This window comes from Neophocaena asiaeorientalis, unplaced genomic scaffold, assembly GCF_003031525.2.
Source record: "Neophocaena asiaeorientalis asiaeorientalis breed wild unplaced genomic scaffold, Neophocaena_asiaeorientalis_V1.1 scaffold57, whole genome shotgun sequence".
Taxonomy (NCBI): domain Eukaryota; kingdom Metazoa; phylum Chordata; class Mammalia; order Artiodactyla; family Phocoenidae; genus Neophocaena; species Neophocaena asiaeorientalis.
In genome coordinates this window covers 7,199,616-7,216,391 of record NW_020172731.1, presented here as the reverse complement: position 1 = coordinate 7,216,391, position 16,776 = coordinate 7,199,616, and the positions used below count along the sequence as shown (strand labels likewise).

Genomic DNA, 16,776 nt, shown 5'->3' with positions numbered 1-16,776 from the left:
GCAATACACACATATTCATAAAAATTACCCATGCTATTCATGAATCAGAGAAAAGGAATTATTCATCATGATGTGATGGGAAATACCCATGCCCTCCCTGGGCAAGCTGCCTACTAACTCAGACACAGATCTCAAGTTTGTGATTTGCTATACACATGAATGGAGCTTAGTCACTTCACCTCTCTTGGCCCCAGTTTCCTCAGAGTTGGAAGCCTAATTAGTGTATAATTTCATTTCCTCCTTCCCTCATTTTCCTCATTCCTGTATCAAACTTTGAGTTGTACATTATGCTAGATATTGGAAATATGACAAGGAATAAGACTTGGCCCTGGCTGAAGAGCATCTCAATATCTTTTTCTATGAACATCCCATCAGACTGAAGCCATGAGTGTGCTCATTGCCAAATGGTGTTATGCAGATGTACCAAAGGCCAAGATTTCACATCATTACAAACTTTAGCACTTTGACACATAAAGGTATTGTGCTAATAGTTTTAACTTTCTGGATAAATTAAAAAAGGCTGTCCTGGGCTTCCCTGGTGGCACAGTGGTTGAGAGTCCGCCTGCCGATGCAGGGGACACGGGTTCGTGCCCCGGTCTGGGAAGATCCCACATGCCGCGGAGCGGCTGGGCCCGTGAGCCATGGCCGCTGAGCCTGCGCGTCCGGAGCCTGTGCTCCGCAACGGGAGAGGCCACAACAGCGAGAGGCCCGCCGATCGCAAAAAAAAAAAAAAAAAAAAAAGACAAAAAAAAAAAAGGCTGTCCTGATCAGTGTAAGCAGTCCTCAGAAAATGTCAACCAGATAATGTTACTGGTATGGAGAGAACCCTTGGTGAACAGCTTGGTTATTCTGCTCTCTGAGTTAGGCTCAAACTCAGTGTGTAGAGAGGGTAGTTTTTTCAGGACTATTAAGCAAAATCTGAAAACATTCTTTTGTGTTTAAGTCTAAGAAGTACTTATCCTGATTCTTTCTTCCATATTTTGATAAGAAAGGCATGAAGAATGACTCTTAAACTTTAGTGTTCTCCTTCAAGGCCATATCCACCCATTGACTCTAATGCCTTTGTTCTCATCATCTGTGATCTCCGCACTTAATTTTTTTGTTGTTGTTTTGTTTTGATTTTTGCGGTACGCGGGCCTCTCACTGTTGTGGCCTCTCCCGTGGCGGAGCACAGGCTCCGGACGCGCAGGCTCAGCGGCCATGGCTCACGGGCCCAGCCGCTCCGCGGCATGTGGGATCTTCCCGGACTGGGGCACAAACCCGTGTCCCCTGCATCGGCAGGCGGACTCTCAACCACTGCGCCACCAGGGAAGCCCCGCACTTAATTTTTAAAGCCGCATTGGTTTCCAATAGGAAATTACTGTTGGGAACTTTTTTCAGTTGCTGAAAGCTGTTTTTAAAAAGAGAATTTGTTTTGTTTTTGACAGGGGCTGATAATATCCGGAAATACTGGAGCCGCTACTACCAAGGATCTCAAGGGGTAATATTTGTATTAGACAGTGCCTCTTCAGAAGATGATTTAGAGACTGCTAGAAATGAACTGCACTCAGCTCTTCAGCACCCACAGTTATGCACTTTACCGTTTTTAATATTGGCCAATCATCAAGACAAGCCAGCCGCTCGATCAGTACAAGAGGTATGTCTCATTAAGGCAACAGCTCTTTGTCTGTCTTGTTTGTTGACTTTTGTTGCCATGTTGGAGTCTGAAAATATTCCTGTAATTGGACATATGCTGGTTATACTGTTTTGCAACATGAGACCTAAGTTTTTTTAGAAAACAGAAAAGCCTATATCAATCTGATAAAAATTATTATTCACACCCATAACCCCACTTGGAGACCATAGATTTTTTTTTTTAACTGTTTAGCGAAAGTTAAAGGATTTATAGGAATATATTTCTCATCTATTTTAAAGGGCTAAAGGCCTGGTCATTTAACATTTTTTTTTTTTTACCTCGACAGCTTACTTAGTTCATTCTTCTTTTCAAGGCATGCATCGTGCGTATTACCATGCATCACTTGCCCTCAAATGTCGTGTTCTTGTCCCTCTGAAATGCTCACTGTGGACGAGAAGCAATGGGTCCTATTCTGTAATCAGCCAGGCTGAAAAGTGATGTCTTATCTTGCAAGTTCCATGCCAGCAAATACCTTTTAGTAAGGACCCATTCTTTATCTTCCATATTTAATTTCATTTCTTAGCTTGTATCTTTCCTGTAAAAGCATGAGACTAATTCTGGGCAGATAATCAGTGTCTCAGCAGAGTTTCTGATTCATGGTACTAAAGTAATAAGATATGTGAATAGCTTTCAAAACTTAAATTATAGTGAATTTTAACCTTAAGAATAGTGAAATCAAAACTTTTGATGTATTCCTTTACACCTGTAACTTTCAGGATATGTTCCATTACTTCCCCCACCCCCCCCTTCAAAAATTGTGTGCTTCTTTTTTTTACATCTTTATTGGAGTATAATTGCTTTACAATGGTGTGTTAGTTTCTGCTTTATAACAAAGTGAATCAGTTATACATATGTTCCCATATCTCTTCCCTCTTGTGTCTGCCTCCCTCCCACCCTCCCTATCCCACCCCTCTAGGTGGTCACAGAGCACCGAGCTGATCTCCCTGTGCTATGCAGCTGCTTCCCATTAGCTATCTACCTTACGTTTGGTAGTGACAAAGCTGTGACAAAGCGAGAGAGAGGCATGGACATATATACACTACCAAACGTAAGGTAGATAGCTTGTGTGCTTCTTTTAGTGACTTCGGAATAATAGAAGCCACATTGTCCTTTAGTCTGAAAATGGATGAGGAACCCAGGACATAACATGTTCTAACTCCAGACTCTCTCCCACTTTGTGTGGGACCCATGGGCAAATAGCTTTGTCCCTGTGCCTGTCTTCTCACCTGTAAAATGGGAATAATGTGATTTTTTTTTAAATGAGAAGTGGGATTAATTTGAAGTGTAGGAGATACTGTATCTAGAGAATTGTCATTTATTTTAGAAAAGTAGTAAAGAAGGCAAGGATTTCTTATTAAATAGAGCTTTAGAGCTTATGTGTATATTTAGTTGCCTCACTCAGAATTAAGTAGTTAGCACCTTTTTCCTTTTTAGATTTTGTGAAATACCTTATGGATAACATTAAGTGATTAAGATAAAAAGAGTAATACAAATCTATTTAGACAGTCATCAATGTGCAGATCTTCGGCATTATAATTGGGTGCCTTCCTGATCTGTTCTTAAGACCTCAGGTACATCTTTTAACTTCTTAGCACCAGTTTTTCTGTCTGTAAAGTGGACGTAATAGTGTATAATGATGGGTAGTTATGAATGTTAGATTAGTTTATGTTTATAAGGTGCTTTGCTGAAAATGCATTAGTATTCTGAGATTCATTGTGGAAAATATAATTTTTTTTTGCTTTTTAATTTAAGAAACTGTTTATATGTTTCCATAGACATCAAAAAAAGAAACTAATGTGTTCTTTAAACCTAATATATGACCCGTGGTAATCCTCCATAGGAATTAAAGACTGCTACGTTGAATAAAGGAAGCTTTTAACAATTGATTGCTTTGGAGTATGCCATGTGGGTGTTGGCTGGCTGTGTCTCCTAGGAAAAGGGCAACTAACTATCTTTTTGTGATTCATCTTTTAGTAAGAAGAAGTTGTGAATGTAGAGTAATCATAGATATACTTTGAAAATTATTCTAAACTTGTATGTACTGGAACATATGTGACTTTGACTTTTCCTTTTTACTCATGTCCATTTTAAATGAACTTTCCTCAAAATTTTGACTTGTGATGGAATTTGCAAATACCATTTTGAGGACTGCTCTATGTAAAGCATTTTCCCTATGATTATATAAACACGTACTAGGCCAGGTGCATGTTAACATTTTAGACTGCCCTAATTGAATCCATGAACAAATTCCATTGTAGATCTTGAACTTATCGAAACATAATGAAGTACTTAAACTTACTTTGGATTTGGGAGAGAAAGAAATGGAAGCTTCCTATTTTCCCCATTCCTTGAACAGCAGAGGTTTCTCAGTGTAGTTATTATGATGCTTTGCTGCAGTACTCCTAGGAATGTTTATACCTTATTGTTAACCTAAAAATGGAATCTTAAACTTTTTTATAAATAGTAACCTCAGAATGGTTGGGAGTAGGCACGAGTAGAAGAGGAGATAGAAGATTGAGAAGTGAGCAAAGTTACGTGTTACTTGAAATATGTTGAGAAGTCGTCATCTGTTTATTACTTTCTTTCCTGATCCTAAAGGTATTACGTGCTGTGCGCTGCTCTGTTGCTTATAAACATTTTTATTCATTTGTACCTGCTCATTTGTGTGCACTTTGTGGAATTTCCAAATACTAAAAAGATGGTGTTTTACTCTGCAGAATACCTGTGAATTGTAGGTAAAATTCTGTTCTTTCAGAATCAGGGAAAATGCATTCAGTTTACCAAGAAGCACAGAACAATTCTTTGATGCAGTTAAGAAAAGACGAGGCATAGAGGCTTGTTGATTCTTCCCCTCCTCCCATTGAAATTATTACATTTTGTGCTTAATGCATTATGCAGAAATTTTGCAATTATTTATCCTGTCACTGGAGTAAAACTTTAAGAATTCATTTATCATTTAATGAGGATATCAGGTTACCACTGAGCTTAGAAGCTGGTAGGAGCCGGTGAAATCCAAAGGAGAAAGCTGAATTATCACTTGGATTCCAACAGAGGATGAAAATCATCAGGAAGTTATGTATTTAGTTCCCTCCTCTATGATGTGAGTTTTGCTAGGTTTGTGTTGAGAAGTAAGTTAAGATAGGAACAATGGTTAAAATTACTATGTAACCCACTGACAGAGGGCAACATGCCCAATTATTTTGTTGCCCTTTTAGAAAGCAAGTGGAGTCTTGTGCATTGCATAGTTTCCCTTTCTGTGATATACCTACCTGGCAATGACCTATGTTTAACTTACCAGAATTTTAAGATTTTATGCCTTGAGACTCAATAGTAGAAACATGTTTTTTAACAAATAATAAGCTTTTTTGTGTGTAATAACAAAACACTGGGAAAAAGAACACCCTTTACATACTGTCTGAAAGCCAAGCAGTTCTTGCAACAGATGTTTGTTGTATTCACTTTAGGGAGGTGTAGTTACCACAGTTTTCCAGAATTTACTCATATCAACTATTTTCCTCTGTAGAAAACATAATATGAAAATCTATAATTATGTCAAGTGACCCACTTGATTCATTAGGGAAAATTCTGGTCTAATATAAATGACAAAGCTTTCTAAAACAAGAATCATCTTAGGGGTAAATAGGTTGGTTTTTTATTTGTATTGAATTGTAATTGTATCTAATTTGTTTTACAGCTCCCATAGGAGAGCATACTTCAGTTCTGAAGTTATTTAATAGATCAGGAGGATTTTATGAGCAGTTAAGTTGATAGAGTAGCCAATAAAAGTAATCCTGTTTTCCCTCGACACAGTTGCTGATGGTGATTCTTTTACCTCCTAGCTTTTTCAAATCTTATTCTCATTTTATTGGGCATTACCATGTCTTATAAAATAACACATTTTGTCAACATGAAAGAAATAGTTTATCCTTTCAGCAGTCTAATCTGATTTGATATTCATTCATCTCCTTAATCCAAAAGTATTTAACTTTTTCAGAAATAATACATCAAAAATACTGAGTTAACTTGAATATTTTATATTAAAGCCAATATTAAGAAATATGAAAGCTAACACAACATTGTAAATCAACTGTACTTCAATTTTAAAAATGTAAAAAAGGATGAAAACTGTGAAACAGAATTTTGAAGTAGAATTATAAGGTCAGATGACACTATTTGGTTCCATGGCTCATTAATTGTAGCATAGGAAAATGCAGCTTGTAAATTAGGATGTCAGCATTAAAGTTGAGATTTGTAGTCAGGCATTTCTCAGTTTTTGCTCAATTGTAATTTAGTTCGTTATTGTGATGTACATAGAATGTGGTGTTCTATTTGAGAAGAATAGAAGAGTATTTGTATTTCTATCATGATATAAACATTACTTTTTTAGACCATGTTTTGTTTTGATTATCAATATTCATGTTTTTGAATAGTACTTTCAGTATTTACCATGTCATGAATAGTTTATCTAGTTCTCACTTCTTAGTCTAGACATTTTCTGGAAGAGAGGGCTAATATATGTTTTATGTTGTTTAACTAGTACATTTAAATATAATTACTTCTTGTTTATAGATAATTATTTCTACGTCGTGTACTTTTCCCCTTTCCTACAAAGGGCCAGAGAGAGTTTTGCAAGATTGAAATTTTTGGACACTGTTTGTCTGTAAATAATCCACTAGTTTAAAATTTCTGTATTTACACTGCTTGACAGGAGAGCTGTTCTTTTCTGGTAATTCTATGAAGTAATGAATACCATCTCTGATTTTACATGACAAATCTTTTATTAGAAGTGCAAAGCAGTGTTTAAATCACATAAAATCTCAGCGTAATTTAATATTACTTTCTGTATATGGAGAGAAATGAGTGTGTTTGTGTGCGTGTGTGGTATAGTCATTGTAAAGTGTTGTATACTTTAAATCTTAAGAGTCTTCCAAATATCTTGACCTGCTTCTTGGCAGCATTTTAGAATACTGATTCGATTTCAGTATTGAAATAGGTATGAACAGTGTACATACCCATTGTGTGAGCAGTTTGAAAACTCCCTTATAGGATGTACACTTATCCTAAAGTGATATAAGAGATACAACTTATTTTTTGTCCATTCCTTACAGATGTACTCCATTCTGTTACAGTTTAATCTTGGGGAAACAATGAGAGCGTTTGGAAGTTAGTTTTCCATTGAATGACTCAGTGATCTCTTGAAACTGTTTACTCACTTGCAAGAGAAGCTGAAATCGCAATCATTTCAATAGTTAATTACAAAAGTGTCATTATTATAGAGCAACTTTTAGAGACTACTTGAAACAGCCAGAATATTTTATTTATTGTACTTAAAAAAATAATAAATTTATTTATTTATTTACTTACTTATTTGTTTGTTTGTTTGTTTATGGCTGCGTTGGGTCTCGTTGCTACGTGCTGGCTTTCTCTAGTTGAGGTGAGCAGGGGCTACTCTTCGTTGTGGTGTGTGGGCTTCTCATTGCAGTGGCATCTCTCGTTGCAGAGCACGGGCTCTAGGTGCGTGGGCTTCAGTAGTTGTGGCATGCGAGCTCAGTAGTTGTGGCTCGTGGACCCTAGAGTGCGGGCTCGGTAGTTGTGGTACACGGGCTTAGTTGCTCGGCGGCATGTGGGATCTTCCTGGACCAGGGCTCGAACCCATGTCTCCTGCATTGGCAGGCAGATTCTTTAACCACTGTGCCACCAGGAAGTCCCTTTATTGTATTTTGATGTGTTTTTTCTTTTTATATGCATTCCTTGAAAAAAATTAATTTGTATATTTGATTTCATTGATTCTAAATCTAGCCATCTTGATCTCACCATTCTAGGAACCCCTGTATACCTGTGTTTCTTGCATCCACCAGGCAATATGATGAGAATATGCCCTGCCCACTGAAAACTAAAGAAATTCCCATTAACAAATATGTTACATAAGAAAGGTCCCTTCTATCAAGAAAATTGTTTAGGTGGGATAACAAAGTAATACATTTGATAATATAAAGTGTATACGCAAAACGAATTCATTATGTTCTTTTATAAAACCCCCATTTCTTTCCACTTTCTTCCTTTATTCAGTCACATGTATATCTTCATTTTCTGTAAAGCTGGCAAGTTTTGGAACTTCTTCCAATTCTTACTTTCCTCCTCCAGACAGTTTAGTGCCAGCTCTCTCACCTGTAGTACTTTTCAGAATTCCCTGGTTGTTTACATTCCCACATCTCCTCCCTTCCTCCCTTCCTTCCTATCTCCCAACACAGACCAGAAAGAACAGACTTCCTTTCTGTTTTTCACAATACCTATATTAAAAATCAGTGTTATCTTCTAATTCTTGCTAGAATCAAATGAAACACCACAGATTTAACAGGTTAATGTGCTTGAGAATTGAATTCCCTTTTCTTTTCTCTGTCATTTCATCTACTACTCACTATTCCTGTTGCCGTAGGAAAACCACCCAAAGCTTATGTGTCGCAACAAGTTTTCCTGGATACCAATGACTGAGATAGATGCCCTCCTTGTGACTTCCCAAGGCATCCTGGTCTTATCCTAATCATAAAGATTAGAATTAATTGCCTATTAACTTTTTCTGTCTACCCTTCAAGATTGCAAGCTACTTGCAGGACAGGAGTTCTTGTTGGTTTATGTCTCTGTGCTCGCTATATGTTGTTTGAATGAGTACTACCTCTGAGTCTTTCTGTATGTGCTTCCCTGTTGGATTAATGCCATCAGCTTTGTCTAGATTTCCCTACTCTCCTTTTATTCAGTATGAGTCATCTATTTCTATCCTTGAATATAAAAATTTTCCTTTTCCTCTGCATCAAACCCTGACCTTTGAATATTGCTCACGAACCACATCTTCTATGAAACCTCACCACTCCAACCATGTTAATAGTGTTTAAAAGCTTCAATCTGTTAACTACCATATTTACAAAAGTTTGTTTTAATGTCTTTTTATGTACTTATATTTGTTCACTTGAGGACTTTGCTTACAACAGGTTACTATTTTCTTCCCAAGTCCCTCATAAAAAGTGAGGACATCCTGCCTGAATAATATTATTTTAATATGTTTTTATTAATTGCCTGTCTTTTAACCATATAGAGCTTATTTCACTTGCTAGCATCACAAACTGTCTTTTACTGTTTATATTTCTCATGTGGAGGCTGGTATGGTACATGGTGAAACTCTATGGGAACATAATTGAGATGATTTTAAAGCAATGTATTCAAGTTAATAAAAACAAATTTAGCTGTATAAATTAATAAAAGTATTTATTACATTTGTGAAACTTAGAAGGATTTTTAAAATTCTTACATTTAACAGTTTTTCTTCCTATAAATATTTTACAATAATGAACCATAACTAATACAGTTAGAGTTTGATTTTATCCAAACGATATTATTTTACTTTTTCGTTATTTGAAGCAATATGTATTTGACTGGTTGTACTGGTGAACTTCACCCTTTATATCTGTATTTCAATTTTGTAGTTTGTAAAAATAAGTATTTGATTAACTCTCATTCAGCAAAGGCAACAAATGATTCTGAGGCAAAAGTTTCCAGAATCATTTCCTTGTTTCTTAGTTTTATTTATTTATTTCATTTGCAAAGAAACTCAGTTACTACACATTCCATAGCTTACAAAGTTAATAAAACATTTGTCGAGTTAAATTTATTTGAAAATAGACTCAGAGTTAATGCCAGTAAGGTGCTTTGAAGATAAAAAGCACAATAAGTGTTAGTTATTATCATTATGATAATTATTATCATTATTATTATTACATAGTGTCTGCCTAAAAATACCTTTGGTTACTCTGGGATGGCTACAACTAATGAGAGGGGTTAATCTGCTGGGTCTTATCCAGAACTAAGGATTTGAGACTTAATACACTAAAGGTTTTTTGTTTGTTTGTTTCCTAAATAGATCAAGAGATATGTTTGTTTATTCTCTTCTCTAAAGAAAAATAAACTTCCTCTAGTGCAGAACCATCAGAACTCATTTTGAATAGTTTGAATATTTTCTTTATATAATCTCTCAAGAGATGTCTGAGGATAGGTTTTCTGAAAAGGGTCTAAAAACATAGGCATTAATTTCTAAATAGTCAGAACCCTTTATTTCTTAACTATTTCTCAGTTGTATAAGAGCTCAAATTTATAATTTGTATGTACTAAAAAAATAGAGCACGATTCTAGGAAGAAAATATGAGAGCTTAATTCTTATTACAAAAATGAAACATTACGCCTTTGGGAAGTCACAAAAATAACAACTAATTACATAAATTAACTCCAGTGAGAGTATTTTACAGCGGATTCTTTAGATTATTCTTTATAAAGAAGACTTCAAGATTAAGCTAAATTCCTTGCAAGATACTGCAAAGATTGTCATCCCATATCAGACATAAGGAAAGTAGTGAAACATTTTAACAGGCAGATGTATGAAAGTCACATGTATACCAAGCCTCATAATCAGAAAGACATTAGTGACATGTCTGAAGAAGACATTCCCTAATATTATTGCAAATTAAATAAGAAAAGACCTCGAGAATAAAAAGAGAAAAGGTGCCTGGAGCCAATGAATTACAACTGACAACCTAAAGGCACTTGAAGAACCAATTGCTAGAGTGATTGCAAAGCCATTCATAGTGTGCAGCAGACAGAGCACAGCCAAAAGCTGGAACAATGCCTCCAGTTCAGCAATATTGCTTCAAAAGAATGGAAAGAGGGGAACGGGAAGAGCCACTGACCCTGAGACCAATTTCCAGGCAGCTGCACAAACTGTATACTGTAATTAAAGGTTTCGACCAGTAATCACAGCGAAGCCAGACTACAGAAAGTCTAGGGAAGCAGCAAGGTTTATAATGAGGCAGACATCCTTAACTTAAAACATGGAAAAAGCAGGTAAGAAAACCAGTCCATTTCTGGCAGTGACTTTGAAAAGCTCGGCTGTGGTAGCACAAATATGAAAATCATGTATTTTTAGACTTCCTCCTGTAAGAACAAAAACACATAATGAAAGATACCTGCTTTCATCTGTTGAGATGAATAGACCACTCTGCTGCTCAGAAACAGGCATTTTCTCCTTGCCACTTTAGTTTTTTTCTTTACCTATGAATTGCATGTGCCTTTGATGAAAACAATGAACTAGACGTGGGCAATGGTACAGACAGTAGACTGAATGGTGCTAAGAAGTGGCCACTCTTCCAATGAGCCTGGGCTCTGGTAGAAAAGGACTCATCCGCACCTGAGTAATTTGTCTATAGAACCTCTTCTACCTTTTGTTCACTGGTGTCTAGACTCATTCTTTTTCTTTCTTTAGTAATATCTCTTTATGTAGAATTCCATATGCAGCCACAACTCTCTTGTTTAAATATTCACATACCCACTTTGAGTATTCGTTTCTTGAGAAAAGGGGTATCTAGTGGTTCAAATGCAGGTAAGGTGCAGACTTTCAGTACAAACAACAAGGTGTTCTTACAAGAGTCGAATGAATAAAACTAGCATCTCCGTTTGCAGGCACCGCATAGTTCCTTCCAGACTGGGCCTATTAAGGTCTTTAACTTCATTACTAGAAATTCTGAAATCCAAATTTCATATAAATCTTTGACCAAAAATTGTAAAGAAAGAACATCTACAAGTTTTCTACTCGTACGTAAAGGAAAAGATTCAAGTAGAATTTCATTTTGTTTTATTTAGGCTTACAATTAAACATATTCAAGTGTCTGAACTCATTAGTGTGTGTATAGACTGACTGAGTTTAGTTCATTCCACACCTGAAATAAGATTATGGAGCTTGAAAAGAATGCTTGTAAAGAATGTTTTGACAGTAAATAGTTCCGTAAAATAACTGGAATTGTTTTCATAAATGATAAGTAAAATCACTTGAGCCTTATGGGAAGAAGGTTCTATGTATGAACTGTGAAATAATTTGGATGTTGCACAGAATGATATAATTTTAACATGGAGAATTTGTAATATATTATTTATTTTTAGACTGTAGTTTTGACTGATAATTTGTCAAGCCAAAAGAAGTCTTTACTGAAAGGGGCCAGAGTGGAAAATCTGGGTAACTTGTGTGTAGCTTAGACAGGAGAACAAAGAAATAATGAAATGAAAATAAGAGCTTGGCAGGGGAATCCTTAGAGAACAGCTGGTTGAAGATTGCAATTGTTAACAGTGCTATAAAAGAAAGATATTCTGTCTTCATGATCTAGCACATTGCGTTGAGGAGAAGATTGAGTAATCATTAGAGGGATCCTGAAAAAATAAACCAAAAAAGATCTTGAGATAGAGGCATAATCAATATGCAGTAAATAGTATCACTGATACTGTTATTATTAATTACTGTTATGCAAAAGCAGATCATATGCCCAGACAAATGGCGCGATTTTCCAAAACATAAAAACATAAATTCTTAAGAAAGAACACCTTTCTTTCCTGTTATATATAAAGATTTACATTTTACTCAGTTCTAATATAGTTTCATTTAAAATGGTACTTGTCAAACTTATTGGAAAGTGAAGTCTAAATATTTGAATTATTTAAATGTGTAGGTAGAGATTCATAAGTGTAAAAATGCATGTTTCTGCAGGTTTGGAGCAATAAAAAATGATACTGAATTTCCAAATTTTTATCTCGACCTGATGTTTTTTCTTTAAAGCTCTTGATATCTTTCTGTTTTTTCTTAATAATAGCTTTTAATGATTTTTATATTAATACGCAAACAAGCTCATTTTTTTTAGGTGAAAAGGGAAAACAGACGTTTAACATGAGATCACTAGATTGCTTGAACCTGTTATAGTTAACAGAAAATTTTTATTAATATAGCTATCTCTTTTACACGTTACAAAAAGCTCTCTCTGTCTTTTTTTTTCTGTCTTTTAAACTTTATCAGCACAGTTTTCTGCCCTAGGGAAATACCATCTTTCTGTAATGATTCTCAATGTGCAATGCCCTTTAATTATTTAGAACGTTAGTTCTAGCAGTGTTGATGCACAAAGTATAGAATATTTTGTTGAATCTGCACTAACTCCATATGAGGCTCTAGACATTGCTTTTTTTGGTAAAACACTAGATACAAATCTGTGTTTTTGTAGTTTCATCTGTTAAAAAGGGAATATATAAAAATTGTAATTCCTTTAGTACTTGTTTACTTGTTCTTGTTTGGATTCTAGTTAGCCAAGATTTTGTCATATGGTTCTTTAGCCGTAGTAAAGCTGAACTGAAAAATGTGTGCTATTAAAAATGTCATATCTTTAAGATGCTTAAGCAAGAGATATGGCTGTAATTCCTGGATTTACTTTCACTGAAATTATTTTTAGAACAACAGCTCTTCTCTGGCTCAGTCTGAACACGAATATGGACAAGTTTATAAGGAATTGTAGTTAAGATTACTTGACCCATTCTCTGTCAATTAAGATTATATGACTAACATCCTATAGAAAATGTATGTCTATCATTTTCACTTGGATCTCCATGGAATATTACATAATCTTTAAAAATCCATTTTAATTAATAATCTGAATAATTAATAAAACCACATAGTATACTTTTAAGAGGGTACAAAAAAGTATACAGTGAAAAGTATTCTCTTTACTCCTCATGAGCCCTGTTCCACTCTAATCTATAACTCTCAGCCTTCAGCCAGCCTACATTATTATAAAACTTTGAATATCAAAAGGTTAGAAACACCAACCTAATGCATTTTGCTTATTAACACAATGAAATATGAACTATACATTAATGAACATAATTATATTAAAGCTAGTACTTCTAATATAATAGCAGTAAAATGTTACAATTATTTCAAGAAAATTAATTTTAGTAGTTCATTCTCTAGATTATTACCATGAGTTTTAAGCAGTTTATTAAGTCAAATTAGTAAAACTCCAATTCTGATTACACGAGAAAGATATATTTGATTGTATGAGGATATGTATCCAAGGAGTCATACTCAAATTATTTAAATTATGAAAATTTCAAACAGGGACTTCCCTGGTGGTGCAGTGGTTAAGAATCCACCTGCCAATGCAGGGGACAGGGGTTCGATCCCTGGTCTGGGAAGATCCCACATGCTGTGGAACATCTAAGCCCATGCGCCACAACTACTGAGCCCGTGTGCCACAACTACTGAGCCCGTGTGCCACAACTACTGAAGCCCGCATGCCTAGAGCCCGTGCTCCACAAAAAGAGAAGCCACCGCAATGAGAAGCCCGCGCACCACAATGAAGACCCAACGCAGCCACAAATTAAAAAAAAGAAAAAGAAAATTTCAAACATACAGATAAGTACAGAAAATAATATAACAGCTAAATTCATCCACCCAACACCCAGATTTAGCAAATATTAATATTTTTACCATATTTGTTTCAGAGCTTTACTTTAAAGAAGCAAATCATTAAACATGCGTTTAAATGCTTTGCCCTCAGTTCTTCAGAAGTGAGTCTATGTTCCAGGGCATGACTGTGCCGTAGTTTTTATTCATTCATTCTCTTACTGATAAACTTTTAGGTTGTTTCTAGATTTTTGAGATTATAAACAAAGTTGTTGATGATTATCTTTGTATGTGTTTCCTTTTGTATTTTTGCAAGCATTTCTCAAGTATATAATGTAAAATTGGAATTACTGGGTCAGAGGACATACACATGTTTAACTTGAGGTGTATTTAACTTGGCATTTTGGGTTTGGAGATGACAAACAGTAAGACTGAGATCAGAATCTGGATTTAAATCCTGCTTACTGTTGACCAGCTGAGTCATATTGGGCAAATACTCAATACTTTAAGTCTGTTTCCTCATCTGTAAAATGGGGATAATCCTAGAACTTACCTCATAGCGAGCAGTGAGGATTAAATGAAGACTGAGCCCATAGAGAGTGCTCAGTCAGTATTAATCGTTGCTCCTTCCCCTCCTCTGGACAGCGATGTTATGAGGATTAAATGGCACTTATAACTGTGTCTGGTACAGTGGCCCGTCAGTGCTCGTCAGATACACAAAAATGAGACAGAAGACGGTTCATATAGGCACAAATATTTATATGCTTTTTGAGGGTGCTCAAAGAATAAATTACAAATACAAAAAAAAAAAACCTGAAAGGAAAACAAAGAAGCAATGAGGACCTTATACAACCCTTACAATTTTTGGTAGATTAGTTATAAGCAATTAATTTATTTTACTTTCATATATACAGAGTTCTTGTCAGAAACTGCTTTTTTTTTAAATTGTTAAGCTAATAAAACATCCTTTCCTCTTTTGTTGGGATGAAACCAGAAAGATCAGATCTTTCGGTGATTTTTCCCTTGCACAATTTGATACTAAAGCTTGTTCTTGATGATGTTCCAGATAGATCATTCTGCCTTAATTTTTTAATATGTCAGTTTGGAAGTACTGTTAAGTTAGTAGCTTTGTCTTTAAAAGAAAAAAAAATACAAAAGCAAATGTAGAATGTTATACTTTGCCAAAGCATAAAAATAAGGGAGTTGCTTGCACTAGCTGTGGACCTACCTGCAGATCTCTAGGTTTCTGGCAGGCACCACAGAAGCCCAGAAATCTGCTTTTTATAGTGTGTCACTTGGTGTGTTCTCAGGATGTGACTGACAGGCTTGTTGTTTCCTCTCTTTGAAGGCCCAAGAGGTTACTCGGATTATTTTAGAGTGTTCGTTGCACCAATTCTTACTTTCAGATTTAAATAGAATCTTCTTAAGCCTTAAAGGTGGATTACTTTGCATTACTTTTATGGCTTTTCAACGTTTTGGGACCTATTTAAGAGCCCTCCTAAAACCGGGATTTCCTGGAGTGTGTTTTCTTTTGGGGGAAATTTTAAGGATTCCTTGTGGACTTGCCCAAAGCCCCAAATTTACCAACCAGAAGGGCCTGATGGAAACAAGTTAGTTAATAAAAAAAATGAAAACAGGGTGTATGAGGAGAAAACCTCATCGTTATCTCTGTATTCCTTATAATAAATCAGACCTGTGTGTGTGTTTAACAAAAAGGAGGGTGTGCTCCCCCCCGCTTCATTCTCCGTTTCTTTTGATCATTGATCTGGGTGACCCCATGCTCAGGGTTTTTTTCCTTCATTTGACATGGACAGATTTTTGAAGTAGAGCTCTCCTTTGGGAAGGCCAGCCAGTTCCACTTGACTAACCTGTGATCTAATGACAGTAATGCAGGGTTACAGTGGCCATTTTGTGCGCTTTGAGGAGGATGGCCAGACAGAGTGGGAGAAAGGCCATGTCTGCGGAGAAAAAGAGAGGCAGGGTGATCGAACAGTGTGAAAAAGACTTGTTAGCCCACATTAGTTTGCCTGATTTACTTCACAACAGGTCAGGAAAGGCCAACAGCAGGGTTGTCGTTAAATCACAAAGTTGAAAATCCCAGTATTAGAAAGCTTTCAGATCTCTGAGAGCTATTCATTCCAAAGTTGGTTTTAACCCACCTTTGAGATGCACCAAACAGGGGAGCATCACACATTCCTTCAGTCTTACATATATTTATGAAATAATTCTGTGACTCTGGGTTCTTTTTTAATGCTGCCAGTTTTCAGCACCCTGTCATGGTTGGACCTTTGTGCAATGAGCTTGGGTGTGAAAGAGAAGCCAAATGAAGAGCGAGTCGTTGCACTTTTTATGCCCTATGTTCGACCCTTACTGATGTGCCCATGCATTTCATTTGGAGATGCTGCAAGAGTGCCTTGGTGAATTCCCATCCTGACAGCAGGACGGAGCTCTGAAATTTGTCCCTGCATGTCTACTCGGATGCGCATCTGTGCGTGTAAGCGTCCACGTGCTTGTGTGTCCTCCCCATAGAGTACCGTCATTGTTAATTGAGAAAGCTAAATTAGGTTCCAACGTTTCTCTTTCCTCCACCTCAAGCTTAAACTGGTTTATTTTACAGCTTACTGTTGTTTATGAAAGAAAATAGATGACTTATCAAAAAATAACCAAGTTCCTGGAACATGTTGCCAGCTTAAATGTTATTATAGGAAACCAAAAGTGATCTTTTTGAATTTTTAATATTTCCCTTCATATTCAAAAGGACTTTGGAATTGGTATATTACCCCCCAAAATACAGTTAAAAGGTACATTAGATAGACCAAATTTAAGCCTAACATTGTGAGCA

The 16,776-nt window shown here is 36.0% G+C and overlaps 1 protein-coding gene across 1 annotated transcript in view; it reads left to right on the top strand.

Moving 5' to 3' along the window:
- ARL15 (ARF like GTPase 15) overlaps positions 1 to 16,776 on the top strand; it is a 423,298-nt gene that overhangs the window by 197,020 nt on the left and 209,502 nt on the right. The window contains exon 4 of the mRNA XM_024740364.1: positions 1,428 to 1,636. Within this exon, the coding sequence (XP_024596132.1) occupies positions 1,428 to 1,636 (209 nt within the window). The remainder of the gene's footprint in view (positions 1 to 1,427; positions 1,637 to 16,776) is intronic.